The following is a 13,276-nucleotide window of genomic DNA, read 5'->3' as shown; positions in this document are numbered from 1 at the left end:
CCCTCTTCATCATTCTCGATGGGCAATTGGCTAGTAACCTTTATATGAGTTGGAATTAATTATCTCTCAGCTTTCTTTAAAATGAAAATATATCAGGTAATCTCGTTCTTAGTTCTTTTTTATTACTAGTAAAGCATGAATATAACTAAAACATTAAAAGAGCAAAATAAATGGAAGAATTTCTGTTATACAAAGCAACTGTTGTAGAAAAAGAACTGAATGCTATCTCTGCCTCTATTACAGTTCTGTGGGATGCTAGACAAATCACTTAACACAAGTTTTCAAGGTGACCAGTAATTGTGTGTTCCTTATTTTCTGCCCGCTCAAGACTTGATGTGTGGAAATGCTGACCTTCAGTGCTGCACAATAAGAGATGTCAACTGAACATATAGCCTGCTATGCATTGCTAAATATTCTGAGAAATAGTCCTAGGTGTGTCAAATTGAGCCCCTAGAATTAGTGCGCTTACTTTAATCCTACTGGGTGTGTCTACACATGCATTTAATATGAAGCAATAAACTCCAGGGCAGTTGGAGCCAAAGTAAACTACTCCTGGGTGCAGTTTCTACACACACACCTGGCTTGGCATTAATTTGAGCTGGAGCAGAGCGGTTTACGCCAGAGCCGTTCAGCCCCAGGCTCCAGGTGGTGGTATAGAGTAGCAGAGGTGCTAAACTGGGGCACGATGGTGCCAGAAGTGTAGAGTTGTGTGACTAGGTGGCATGTAGGAGTCTGGCCCACAGCTGGCTGTATTAACTGGGTGTAATTTGCGCTCATGGTCAGCATCTACATGTTCATTTAATCACAGTAAATTACCCCAGCATAAGATAGTACTGTCTTACTGCAGCGTAAATTAGTTTACTGTGGCCTAATACCGTTGTGTGTGTAGATGGTGATTCTTTACTCTGCAGCGAATTACTGTAGTCTACTCCACAGTAAAGCACATGTGTAGACGCGGCCACTGTCTCACTTCCCTATCTGTATAGAAGACCAAAAAGAAATAATACTTCTGTCCTCAGAACAGGGCTTGCTTAGAGTGCACTATAGGGTTTGTAGGGTGTGCACTGGACAATAAGGATAAAACAAAATATTGATTTAAGGATGAATGCAGCAAAAGTCATTGTAGACCAGTGGTGCTCAAATGTTCAGCCCTGTGGGCTGAATGATTGTTGCAGGACCAGTCTCCAGACAAGATGAGTGCTGTAGGGCTGGTCTGTGGGTCAGATCACACAGATGGGGTCAGTTCATGGGTGCAACCCAGCACGCTGGATCTGGCTGCTCTGGCCCAATATCTCACACAACCTGACCTCGCATACCAGCTTGACCCTGCTTGCCAGCCCAACCTGGTGTGCCAGATATGGCCATGAGATGACGCTGTGTGCCAGTCCCACCATGCACCAGCAAAACCTAGCACTCCAGGTCCTGGGATCTGGCCCACAGGGCTCCCTCTGGCTCCAGAAATTTAGCAGGAGTGGAACAGCAATTAATGCTGGCACTGCTTCCCCACCACCAAATTTCTAGCCTGTGGGGAGACCCCTGGGCTGAATAACACAGCTCTGCAGGCTCGATCTGGTTGGCCGGAGTTCAAGCACCACCGCTATAGATAAAATAGTATGTTGGCATTTAATAAAAGATGAGATATATACACACACATACTTTCATAGACATTAGGGCTGGAAGGAACCTCGGGAGATCATCGAGTCCAGCTGGCGGCAACAAAGTTTGGGGTGGATGCAGCATCCTCCCAGTGCCTCTGGCCCCCGCCAAGAAGAGCCCCATGCAGCCCCAGCTGCAACCTGCCCCACTCTGTGCAGATCTGGGGGGCACCCCCTCCCCGTGCCCTCCCAGGGCGCAAGCAATGGCAGGAGCCACCTCTCCCCATCACAAACCACAGCTCCGCCCCACCCCAGCAGCATTTGGCCCTGCCCCTGCTCCCTCCCCCACCACAGGGCGGGGGGGGGTGTTGATCTGCATCCCCCCACACCCTTCCACAACACCAGACTCACCAACTGGAGACAGCTCTCCACACTGCATGTTGTGCTCCTTGCTGCCTGAGTGCTATGCACGGCACGAGCATTTATCAGCCAAATTATCCACCTCATCAGGCTGATATCAGATACAGCCAGTTTTGTTTATATTGGTACTGATCTGGTATCGGACCTATGTATCATACACGTACACTCATGCTAGAAGGTGAGTTATGGTTGCATGGATAGTGATAACTCTGGTATGTCCTAACTTTCAAGTCCTTGATTTTGCAGCCTATATAATAGTTTTTTAATGTAGGCTTTGTATTACAGTAAATATGCAAAATGACTAAGTTACGATAACCTTTGAAATCTTAAATTTTGCATTTCTTGAAATTCTTATAATGATTTACTGATTAAGCCTTAATATCACATCAGTAGGTTTTTGCATTTAATTCTGTATTTTTTAAAAATATATAAAGAGGAGTAGAAATAGAGTGTTAAGCACATCCAGTTAAACAGTCACAGTTAGTCACTGAAGTTTGCACTTAAATGTCTTCAGGACTAGAAACAAAATTATGGCTCTTGGAAGGGGAAATTCCCATCTTTGTCATGAAACTCATACTTCTGTCCTCAGTTAACTATAAAGTATTAGGCAGCCTATACTTATGCTCCAGGGTGGGGGGAGGGGAACACTTTAATTAAAGCGCCTGTACCATCATGCGTATTCAGTGTCCTGCACTTAAAAATGGAGGTGGGAGTGCTTTAACTAAAGCTCGTTCAACAAGCTATAGTGAAAGTGCCCCCACTGCCATTTTGAAATGCAGGGACGCTGAATATATGCGATGCGGAGGCTGCTGGTGCATGCTAATTTGCACGCTCCAGCAGACTCAATTGATCGAGCCTGGTCCAATTCGTGCAAATTACACACGTGACAGAGCTCTGCTTCAACACATGCTAAGTGCCCTTGGATCTTAAGACAGTGGTTCTCAATCTTTATAGACTCAAGGCACCTCTCCATGACTTCTGTGAATTGAGCAGCAACCCATTTCAAAACTAATTTATTTATTACAGTGCTTATCTCCTTGAAGAGGGTCCAGACAGTGGGAGGCAGGGAGAGCCTGAGTTTGCCCCTATCTGCTTAACTCCTCACACTTCCTGAGATTACAGCACCCCAGGATGCCCAGGTACCCTGGCTGAGAATCACTGCCTTAAGATCATGAAACTTTCACAGATTAAAAGAACTATTTTAGAACGCATTAAGGTTTTTTTGGCTCTTTCCAGCCCCTGTACAGGTGAATTTATGGTAAATAACACATTTACTTTTACAGGTGACCGAATATAAAAATGTGTTCCAGGAACATTTTAAAAAGTGTGTCCAACATTTTTGAAATGTAGTTTATTTTTTGTATATGTAGAGGACATGAAGTTGTAGGGTGATGTATGATTTTATTAGCAGTCTTCTGTGATCACTTTTTAATTCCTAATTTACTGTTTGTCAATATTGCTATCATTCTAAAACCTTTTCACTATGCTATGATCTCATGAATTTAGTTAACTAGCTTTTGCATCTAAACTAAATCCCGTTTTGTCTGTGAACTTCAGGAAGTGTTGAATCAGGCCTGTGGAGAATATTAGAAACCACAAAGGGATTTATAGATTAAAAGGCAGCATTTTAATTCAGACGATAATGGTATGTCCCTTTACAACCTCAGAAAATCAGCTGCATGCTTAAAAGCTGTATTTATATGTATACATGTCCATGAGTATGTTCTGTTCACTTTTTTGCATAGGGGATTTTGGATGCAAAGGACTTTTGCAGATAAACTTCCATTCAGATTTCTGGCCCTTTAGGGCAAATGTGTTCAGTAATTTAAACCACTTATTTTTTGTCTGTTTGTAGTGCTGAAGAGGTCTAGCCTTAGCCACATTCTTCAAAGCTAATTTCTACTGGCCAAAAAACAAACTATAGAAGTTGAATTAATGGTTAAGAGAAACACTATATTTTACAGCTTGAAGTCTAACCAAGTGCTAATTAGTTCAGTGGATAGAAATAGACCTGATGCAAAACAGTTGCATATGGACTAGATCTATATGAAATGTCCTTTTTTTAAGCTTAATTATGTTGGTGTCCAGTTCTTTTTTGGTTAAATGCTTAAGACATATAATAAACACTGCAAAGCTGACTTCCCTGTATCAGTCAGACCATATCAGACTTCAAAGGGATTTTATTAATGTGTTATGCTAAGAATTTTCCTTGATCTGTTGAACGCAGTAAATGAAATAGTGAGTATTTGTCAATGCCAAAATGTAACCGTCCAAACTAAGTACATTTTGTAATATGAACTACTGTATACTTTTCTATTAGGAACATAATATACACATAAGCAAATAATATTTTAAAATATTTGTCTTCAGAACAAAAGTTAAAATTTGATTAGGATGTCCTTTTACTAATACCGATGTTTTTTCCAAGTCTAGTTGCATCATACATAGATCTCCTTGTGGGATATTTAGCAGGTGAACTTGTTAAATAATAGGTTTAATTAGGTATTGGACATAAAATGTAAAGAGAAAGCAATCTTTATAATGTAAATTAGAAGACTGTCTCATTTTTTGTTATCAGATTCTTACCAGAACTGAAAGCGAAATTATTACAAGAAGTCAAATTAAATTCTCCATCAAAACTCAGAGAGAATAATAAAGAGACTGAACTGATAAAAGATGAAAAGAGAACAGTTCATGTTCATTTCATGGAGAATGGTCCAGTGGTTGTGAAGGTGAGACTTATTTTTCTTAAAATATTTGTTAATGTTGTCATCTTGAATTGTATAATTATGGAGGTAACAAACTAGGAATATATCTTCAAGCAAATAGGTAAAGTTATAGTAAGAATTGTTTTGACTTGTTAATTTTAAGAGACAAATATTTTCAGAAGAAAACAAAACTGTTAATCCATTATTATGCCTTGGATATATTTAAGACTGATTCAGCCATCCACCCCGTTCAGTAAACAGTTAAATACAAGTTAAACTTTAAGCCTGCATTATATCTCATTAACTTGAATGAGTACAAAGTAGTTTGCTGAATAAGATGGACTTAAGCCAGTGATTCTCAACCAGGATGAGGTATGAGGAGATAAGGAGGCTTGAAGCGATAAAATAAATGCAGGCTCAGGCTCCTCCCTGCCTAGTCACTGCCTGGCCCCTTGGACCATAATAAATAAATTGATTTTTGAAATCAGGTGTGTCAAATCAAACAAGGGGTGCCCAAGTCTAAAAAGGTTGAGAGCCACTCTCTTAAGCATATGCTTAAATACTCTGTTGAATTGAAACCTAGATGTAGTTAGTGTAAATACCATGAAAAAAGATGAAAGGATCAAGCTTCAAAGACTTTCTAAGGCATGTGTGCGTGACTTCATTTGGATATTTTCTTGTCTTCCTGCTAGCTATTCCATAACTATTTCCAGTTGTATTTTTTAGGGTTGTTTCTGAAGAGCACCACCAGTGGTTTACAACACTAGTAAAGTGTTCCTCAAATGAGAGAGCCTGCAAGCTTTCTTGATTTTCAAGTTATTATCCATATTACGGTGGTACCAAAAATATGCCAGACACTTTCCCAAAAAAACAGATGAAAACACAGGCGCCTCCCTGAAGGGAAAGTTTGAGGACTTCTTTATTAGTTGAGTAATCCATGATATGTAGTAATATTTTTAAATATATATAAGTGGAAACAATGGGAATGTATGGACAAGCTAATGAATCTCTAGAACAGTATGAAAACCAAGCAGCGAGATGCTGGGAGGAAGGACGATGGTGCATGGGAAGCTATTTTTGTTCTAAAGTAGTCCCCATATTAGAAAAGTAGGAAAACGCAATATTCCAGAAACTGCACTACCCTGAAGGACTACCATCAACTGGAAATCCAGTTGAATGAAAAGTGCTTTTAGGTGCTGACCCTACTTCTAGATCTACTGTTAAATGTCATTTTTAAACAAAATTATGTATTTGCAAAAATGTTTTTCTTTTTTCTGTTGCTAGGCAAAAGACATATTCAAACTTAACAAGAGATTGACTGACAGTCAAAAGTAAACCATGTACCAGGGGCTGTCAAATACTTAAAATAAGTCAAATGAAAAGCCAGAGAATTTTGTTCTCTAATTGCTTGTGCATACAGTAATCGTAGCTGTGCCTTCGAAGTGTAGTTTTAAGATTTTCTTTCCCTATGTGTGATTTGAATTAAAAAAGGTTTTTTAATACCTGACTCCAGCAGGAGTTTGAGGAATGTGTTCCAATCAGCCAGAGGTAAATTGGGCGGTTTTGAGCCCTGGATAGCAAAGCACAAGGCAACAGTCACAGCCAGCAGAGGAGCTGTAGTGGCTGCTATTTTTATGCTCCCCCCCACTAGGTAAGAACTTGGGTCTGGTGCCCCAGTCACCCCAGATACGCTACTGAAAGCAGCAGTCTGATGTAGCTGGTTTCTGTCTTTCCCAGGATGTCACTTGCTACTTGAATTGAAAGCTTGCACTGGGGTTGTTCTGCTGATGGCATTTTGGCTGGAAGCTGATGGGCTACTAAGTTTTTGGATTCTGTAGCAGGTAAGTGATATTTTCCCCTCTCCTTCCCCTCTCTAGGGTCTAGCGAAGGTAGATAGAAAGGGCAAGAGTGCTAGGGCTGAGTGTGTGGGTGGGAAGCCAAGGACACAAGCGTGACGGCAGCAGGAAGGAAGCCTCTAACCAGCCAGATACTTGCAACTGTTCTGACACTTGCACACAGTGGGTGGGGGTCAGTCTTTTTCTGCTGAACATCTCCTGCTCTTTTCTTCCCTCTGGTGACAGTGGCAGTATGCTTCCCACTCCAGAGCCATGATACTACTTGAGACGCACCGTGGGGAACAGGAAATTGGCTAGTGAGCAGAGCAAGCATAAAGCCATAGATTTTCAAGGGGGAAAGGCCGTTTCTGTTTATATGTGGAAGTGGCTGTTTGGCCTGTGTGCGTGCTTGTTTCATTTGGCTTCCATCCTCTAGTCAACCCTAGGACTCTAGTTCTTTAACAGTCATGTAGCAGGAGTGAAACTAAGGGAAGCATAGGAGACAAATGCCACTCTAGAAGCTTGCTAGACCTTAATTTGAGAGATGGGGGAAATGTCACTTGCCTTTTGTACCATGCTGAGACCCTGAATCCTATCTGCTCTGGCCAATCACCATCAGCAGGGAAACCTTAGCCCTGGGGAAAGAGGCCTGGGAGAAAGAGAATATTGTTTTCATTAGCTATTAATTTTAAGGTTATTGGTTTATTTTTCTTAATTTTCAGCTGTAGGTAAATGGTTACTCAGATACAGTTGGCATATTACCTGGTCCTTTTATTGACACTTTTACAAAGAAGTTTTCAACTTATTAAATGACAAAAGGTACCTTCTTGAAGTGGAACTGGTAGAGTGATATGCTCATTTATTATTGTTAAAAGTAATTTTGCCACCTCCGTACATTTGATGTCATCTTTGATGTTAGGATTGAGAGAAAACTGAACTTGCAATTCTAAAAATACTTCTTTGATGGCATGAAAGGACTTAGAGCTTCCAAAGTAAAAACAGTGATAGCATCCAGTTTTGCAACGCACTAAGAACCCAGCTCTTACTGAATTCAGTGGGAGTAGAGGAGATTCAGCACCTTGCATGATAAAAACCAGCTTAAAATTAGCAACAAGTTCTGTCAAAGTGTCTGTGTGTTTTGATGTAGTATCTTTTCCAGGATATTGAAAAGGACAAAAAACCCAAGGGTGTAAAGGTAAAGGGTGCTAAGGTGAAAGGAAGGAAACAGGAGATTCCAGAGATGAAAAAGACTGATCAAGAGGATGCAAGGACTCAGTGGACCGATTCCTCACAGGTTCCTCTGAGTTTCCCTCAAGAGAGTAAACCTATGATTGCTGATGCAACAGCTAGTCATGATCCTAGCATCATGAAGGAAGATCCTTCACCTGTGGTGCTTTGTACAACAATGCCTCCCATCAATCCAGTATGTGGGAACCTCATTGCTGCAAACTTCAGTTCACACGTCCCCCATTCCAATACAAGGTTAGTGGGTTTTTGTTGTGGTAGGGCTAAATGAGACAGTTGGCACTGAAATGAATCTGGGTTCACCTAGTGAAATGAATAATTGGCTCATTAATGTGTTGCCTTCCTAGGGCTAGATGGACAGGACAGATGTGACTCATTTGTGAACTAGGGGTAATATTTTTTTTTTATATCATTATCACAAGTTAGTTAATGTTGGTGAGACATTTTGCATCTGAAATGTATTCTTTATTAGTATTATATGGCAGCTTACAAAACACTGGGATAAACACTATCTATGCTCTGATTCCAAACACATACTGCCACCAACTAATTTCAAATGCATTGTTTATATAATCAGGACATTCAGCACTGGACTGACGAATTATTTTGTATATAAAACTACTGATTTGAATAGGCTTCCTGAAAAAGCAAAGAAAAGGAGGAGCCCTTGGCAGCCAATGGGACAGACTGGTCCAAACACCAGGCAGGATGATGGACCTGTGACTCAAGTATGTTTACAGACCCAAACATTTAAACATAGACTTTCTCGATTTCATGCCCTCATCTATTTCTCTTCTTTTCCTTTTGATTAGGGATGTAAATATTGTTTTTAAAAAAACCTTCTATAATTATATTGGTTAAACAGTTAACCGATAAAACAGTAGCTCGGACACAGCTGCTGCTAGGAGCCGTTCCCCGGGCCCTTGGGCAGCAGGGGGAGGAGGTGGTGGCAAGCCCAGCCAGACCACACAGCCCACATGAAGCCCCTGGCTGGGAGGGAGGGAATACCTTTGAACAGCAGCTAATTGCTAAATTGAGTTGTTAGGCCCCCTGCTATTTTCCTCTTTAACCTCAGGCTATGGGTACCAGTCTCTGCCTGCCCCCTGCCCTGCCACAGATATTGCATGGCTTCCTGCCACAACCCCACCCCACCCCTTCCCTGCCAGGCTCTGCCCTGCCCTGCACTAACAATAACTGGTAAACTAACTTGCCATCACTGGCCTTATCAGTTAAACAATTAATTATTTAACCTTTCACATCCCTACTGTCCACATGCTGTAACGTCATTAAAATATTACAATGACGACTTATTTAAGGACAAGCCAGGTGGTTTCTGGAGACCTCCCAGGTGTTGGGATGACTCTACACAACAAGGCAAAGAAACTGGATAGTGGGTGAAGTCATGAATATATTAACATTAATGGGTGTTTTGCTCTTGACTTCAAGGGAGCTAAGATTTTACCCAATTTTTATGAAAGAGTTATATACTTCCATCTCTTTCACTAGTATTGTTTTCTCTATAATAAGCTTTCTCTAATTAGTATAAAAGAACTTAATTCTGACAGCTCCACTTTTTGGCATGAAAAGTGCATTCTTGAGTCTTTCCTTCATCTTTAAGTCATAAGTTGGTGAAACAGTACAAGGTGACTAGCGCTGTTGTTTTTTAATACCAGTGTTTGCAGAGAAGCAAGAGACACAGTACGCTAGATCTTTTTTGAAAGATGAACATTACATAATTCATAGCTGGTACTGTGTGTCATGAACCCACGCATGCCTCCTGAGGCTGGGGGGGCACAGCAACTGCCCGCAGTTGTTTGGCAGTAGTGTCGGCAGTGGGGGTGCGTCAGTGGCCAGCAGGGGGTGGCAGGTAGCAACTGCCCACAGATGATGACACGGGCATCAGTGGCAGCCAATTTTAGGGGGGGCATATGCCCCCCTGTGCCCCCTCTACGCGGCAGCTACCATGTGTGTAGCATGTGAAGATCTTTTTAGAATGTTATTGAATTTGGACTTTGACGTTTTAATTTATTTTGGCCTGTTTAGCTGGCACTAACCTCTTGAAAATCGTAAGATAATGGTAAGTAATGGCCACGCTACATCTATCCTTGGGCATCTTGTGGTTTTTCTATTTAGACTCCAATAGAAAAAGTCACGCTATATGATCTAGCTTCTCAGACTGATACAATAGTCAACACACACCGAAAGAAACGTAATATTTCTAAATCTGAGAAAACAGATGTTCACTTCCCAGAGCTGCCAATAACACCACAACAAAAGGATCTCAAAGGAATGGAAGGTATGACACAATGACTGTTTTTTTTATTTTGTAAATCTGCAACAAGTACTAGCTGCAGATACGAGTTAGTTAACTGACAACTAAATACCAGTATGTAATTTAGGTAGAAAATGCTGAGAAAAAATGCACCTCATAAGATTGTGCACTGATGTGATCTTTAGATTGTAGTAATATTCCTCAAATCCCAAAATTTTGGATCAAAATTAGAATAGCCATTTAAAATGATAACGTGTTTATGACATACTAAACAAGCCTAAAAATAGTTTGGATTTTTTTTGTGAGCAGTCATTTCATTTTCTTTGTATTTCTGGGTGTGTGAGATGCCAGACAATTGAGCCTGCCTTAGTGGTTTTACCATGTTTTCTAGAGACTGGTTTGACCAGTAGCAAGCAGGTGTGTAGTCAAATGCAAAGCCTTGGCAACAGGTCTTGCATCTAGGTTTAATTAAATCAGTCAGAACCTGAATTAAAATGTTCATATTCAGTCCAGCAGCATAACATTCTTTGGCATGCTGCCTCCCTTTTATTATCACACTGAATCTTCAGTATGACTTTGTTTTTGGGTTCATCGTTGTTTGCAAAGTAATTGAATTAAGCACAGAAGAAAGTGAAGGAGCACATGGGAAGTTAAAAATATGAAGCCTGGAAATGATTAGGTATCTGTCTGTAAAAGTTAAACAGGTAAAAGTGTGGAAGAAGGAATCAAGAAAATCTGAAGTATCTAAAATACCATCTTTACTAAATGTGGATCAGAATCCAGAAAAGCAAGAGGTAAATTAATATTGTTTACTTAGTTAGGAGGTCAGGCAGGCAGGGCTCTTGACTCACTGCACAAGTATGAGGACAATTCCTTTCTTTTTCTTTTCCATCAGTCACTGTAGTTGCAACTGGATATAAACTAAAATCAAGATCTCATTGAAAACAATATATTGCATATAATGTCACTGTTCACCTGGCGGCCTTCAAGCTGGGTGCAGTCTCTGTAGCTATTCAATTCATGCTAGTGGAGAAAGTTTTTGATAATGGTTAAAAGCATCAGCTTTAAACCTGACACGGTATATCTTGTAGCAGATCACACTGCCTTGCAAAAACTCTTAGCACTTTGTGCAGGGAAGTTGTGTTCATATGAAGGTAGCTGGACAAAGAATCTGTAGCCAGTCCGCTAATTTCAGTTTCATTTTTAGAATACAGGAAATATATGAAATGAAAATAAAACCAATCTGCCAAATTTAGAATAAGCAGTCTATCAGCATGTGTTTTGAGAGACAGCAAAACCATTGTACAGTAAATATCTGCTTTTCTATGAACCTTTCATACAATACTATCATTTTACACATTTCATAAGTGTACATATATTCTTCCCTGGAGATTTTTATAATATGTTGGTCATAGCATTGATAAATTATTTTAAGGGAAAATCAGCAGGTTTCTACAGGATGCTGTTACATGACAACATATGTTCCCTAACGGAAAAGGGCTAGGAAACTTTTAATGAAATAAGACTAATGTTAAAAAGACAGAGAGGTTATTTTTCCTGCAACTACATAGAGTACAACCAAGTACTAGTTTCAGCAGTACTGTTACAGTATCTGCAGGGAATGCTATCATTAGTAGCCTGTCTATTACCTTTATATTGTAGTGTACCATAATGTTCACCCTAAGCTGCAACTGATATATATGCTTCCAGACAAGAAAGCATTTTTAATAAATATTTCTTTAGGTGTGTAATTCTTAGAAAGAATAATAAGTCTGGCTCAGTTCATACACTGCTAATGTTTTGAAACATTTATTATAAACCTTCACTTTAGTCAAATAGGTGTCAAACTAATAGTTCATAAAATGAATGTAGTCTTTCGGTATATAAAAGAAACATTAGAATCCTGATAGTATTTTAACTTTGTTTCTGCTATATGCATATCTGAATGTACTTAACCCATGGATTAATGGAATCAGTCTATATATGTCTGAGGAATTTGCATGATACTGCAGGTTTGACAACAGTAGTATGCATCTGTGCAAAGTCTACTTCAAGAGACAGAGGCAAGACGAACAGATGATAATAGCCTAAAAAGAGCTGCTGTTATTTCCTTTGCCAGTCCTGCTTTTGTTACTGTGGTCATCTTCAGCAGCATGTAAACAAATTTCACATCATGTACAAGTGGGTGCAAGAGGTGCTGGGCAATTTGAATCAATTTGGCATTTGGTGGGTGTGCAAACTGAATGTAAATTGCATGTGAAGGGGGCGGAAGGAAGCGGGAGCAGGAAAAATAAATAGCAGAAAGAAATTATACGGCCACCCCCACATCCTTAATTTGAAGCTGATGGGAAATTTGTGTACATGGGGCCTGCTCTATTCACCTCAGCATGGTACTGTTTAGGATTATCTGTTGACCCTTAGATTCCTTATAATAAGCTGTTGTATTGCTAGATGCCTACAAATATTTCAAAATTTCATTTGTGCAGCTGATTTGGTAAGACGGGTAGAACTCAGCCGTCTAGATTGGAGGAGAGCATGAAGCTGAGAGCTGGAATCCTTTTATGAAACAGCTCTGGATATTACAGGAATTAGGAATCACATCCTGGTTCTTGCTGCCCTACTTCTTATTTCTTATTATGCATTTCAAAGTCTCCCATTAACCAACTTTAATTTGTATTTTCCAGGTCACGGGAGCCACTAGGAAAGCTGTTAGATCATCACTACCTGGCTGAATACAGGATTACCTTTTATTCCTTGCTTTTGTCTTTTTCCCAAACTGTTAAGACTACAATAAACAGGAGGACATCAGACTTCCTTATACTGTCAATGCAAATCAGTAGCTTCAACATCTAAAATCTGTAAATACTGAACCAGCAAATGCTTTCTGGGATGCCCTTCCTCCAGTATGTGTTGGGAGATGAAACCATCTTATAAGGTCCCTAATTTTCCTTTTGTCTTTATACCGCATAGGAGACAAGTAAAAAAGAAAACTTGGCAATAAAATATTTAGTGAAAAGAAACCAAACAAGGAAAGTACAGTCAACTTTGGTTATGTATGGGATGTTTATTAAAAGTGTCTATATGATTATATGGCTATTTAATATAATGACTGCTGAAAATTGACAAGCAGCAATATTTTTAAAAAGTAGATTTTGAGGAAACAGTCAAAATTGGGTTAATGAGTATTGTTTGCCTTTAATC

The 13,276-nt window shown here is 39.9% G+C and overlaps 1 protein-coding gene across 6 annotated transcripts in view; it reads left to right on the top strand.

Annotated features, from left to right (window-relative positions):
- The window catches only part of CDKL3 (cyclin dependent kinase like 3), a 28,874-nt gene extending 15,820 nt beyond the window's left edge, over window positions 1-13,054 (top strand). For 2 of the 6 annotated variants that reach the window (XM_019535084.1, XM_019535079.1), the window contains 6 exons: window positions 4,594-4,747; window positions 7,706-8,040; window positions 8,381-8,531; window positions 9,937-10,099; window positions 10,772-10,869; window positions 12,760-13,054. In XM_019535084.1, the coding sequence (XP_019390629.1) occupies window positions 4,594-4,747; window positions 7,706-8,040; window positions 8,381-8,531; window positions 9,937-10,099; window positions 10,772-10,869; window positions 12,760-12,807 (949 nt within the window). In that variant the 3' untranslated portion in view covers window positions 12,808-13,054. The remainder of the gene's footprint in view (window positions 1-4,593; window positions 4,748-7,705; window positions 8,041-8,380; window positions 8,532-9,936; window positions 10,100-10,771; window positions 10,870-12,759) is intronic. The other 4 variants (XM_019535081.1, XM_019535082.1, XM_019535080.1 and 1 more) reach the window with 4 other exon arrangements.
- Window positions 13,055-13,276: the final 222 nt, after the last annotated feature.

This window comes from Crocodylus porosus, unplaced genomic scaffold, assembly GCF_001723895.1.
Source record: "Crocodylus porosus isolate Cpor-Errol unplaced genomic scaffold, CroPor_comp1, whole genome shotgun sequence".
Taxonomy (NCBI): Eukaryota; Metazoa; Chordata; order Crocodylia; family Crocodylidae; genus Crocodylus; species Crocodylus porosus.
The sequence above is the reverse complement of the archived record's forward strand: the minus strand, read 5'-3'. Positions and strand labels throughout refer to the sequence as shown.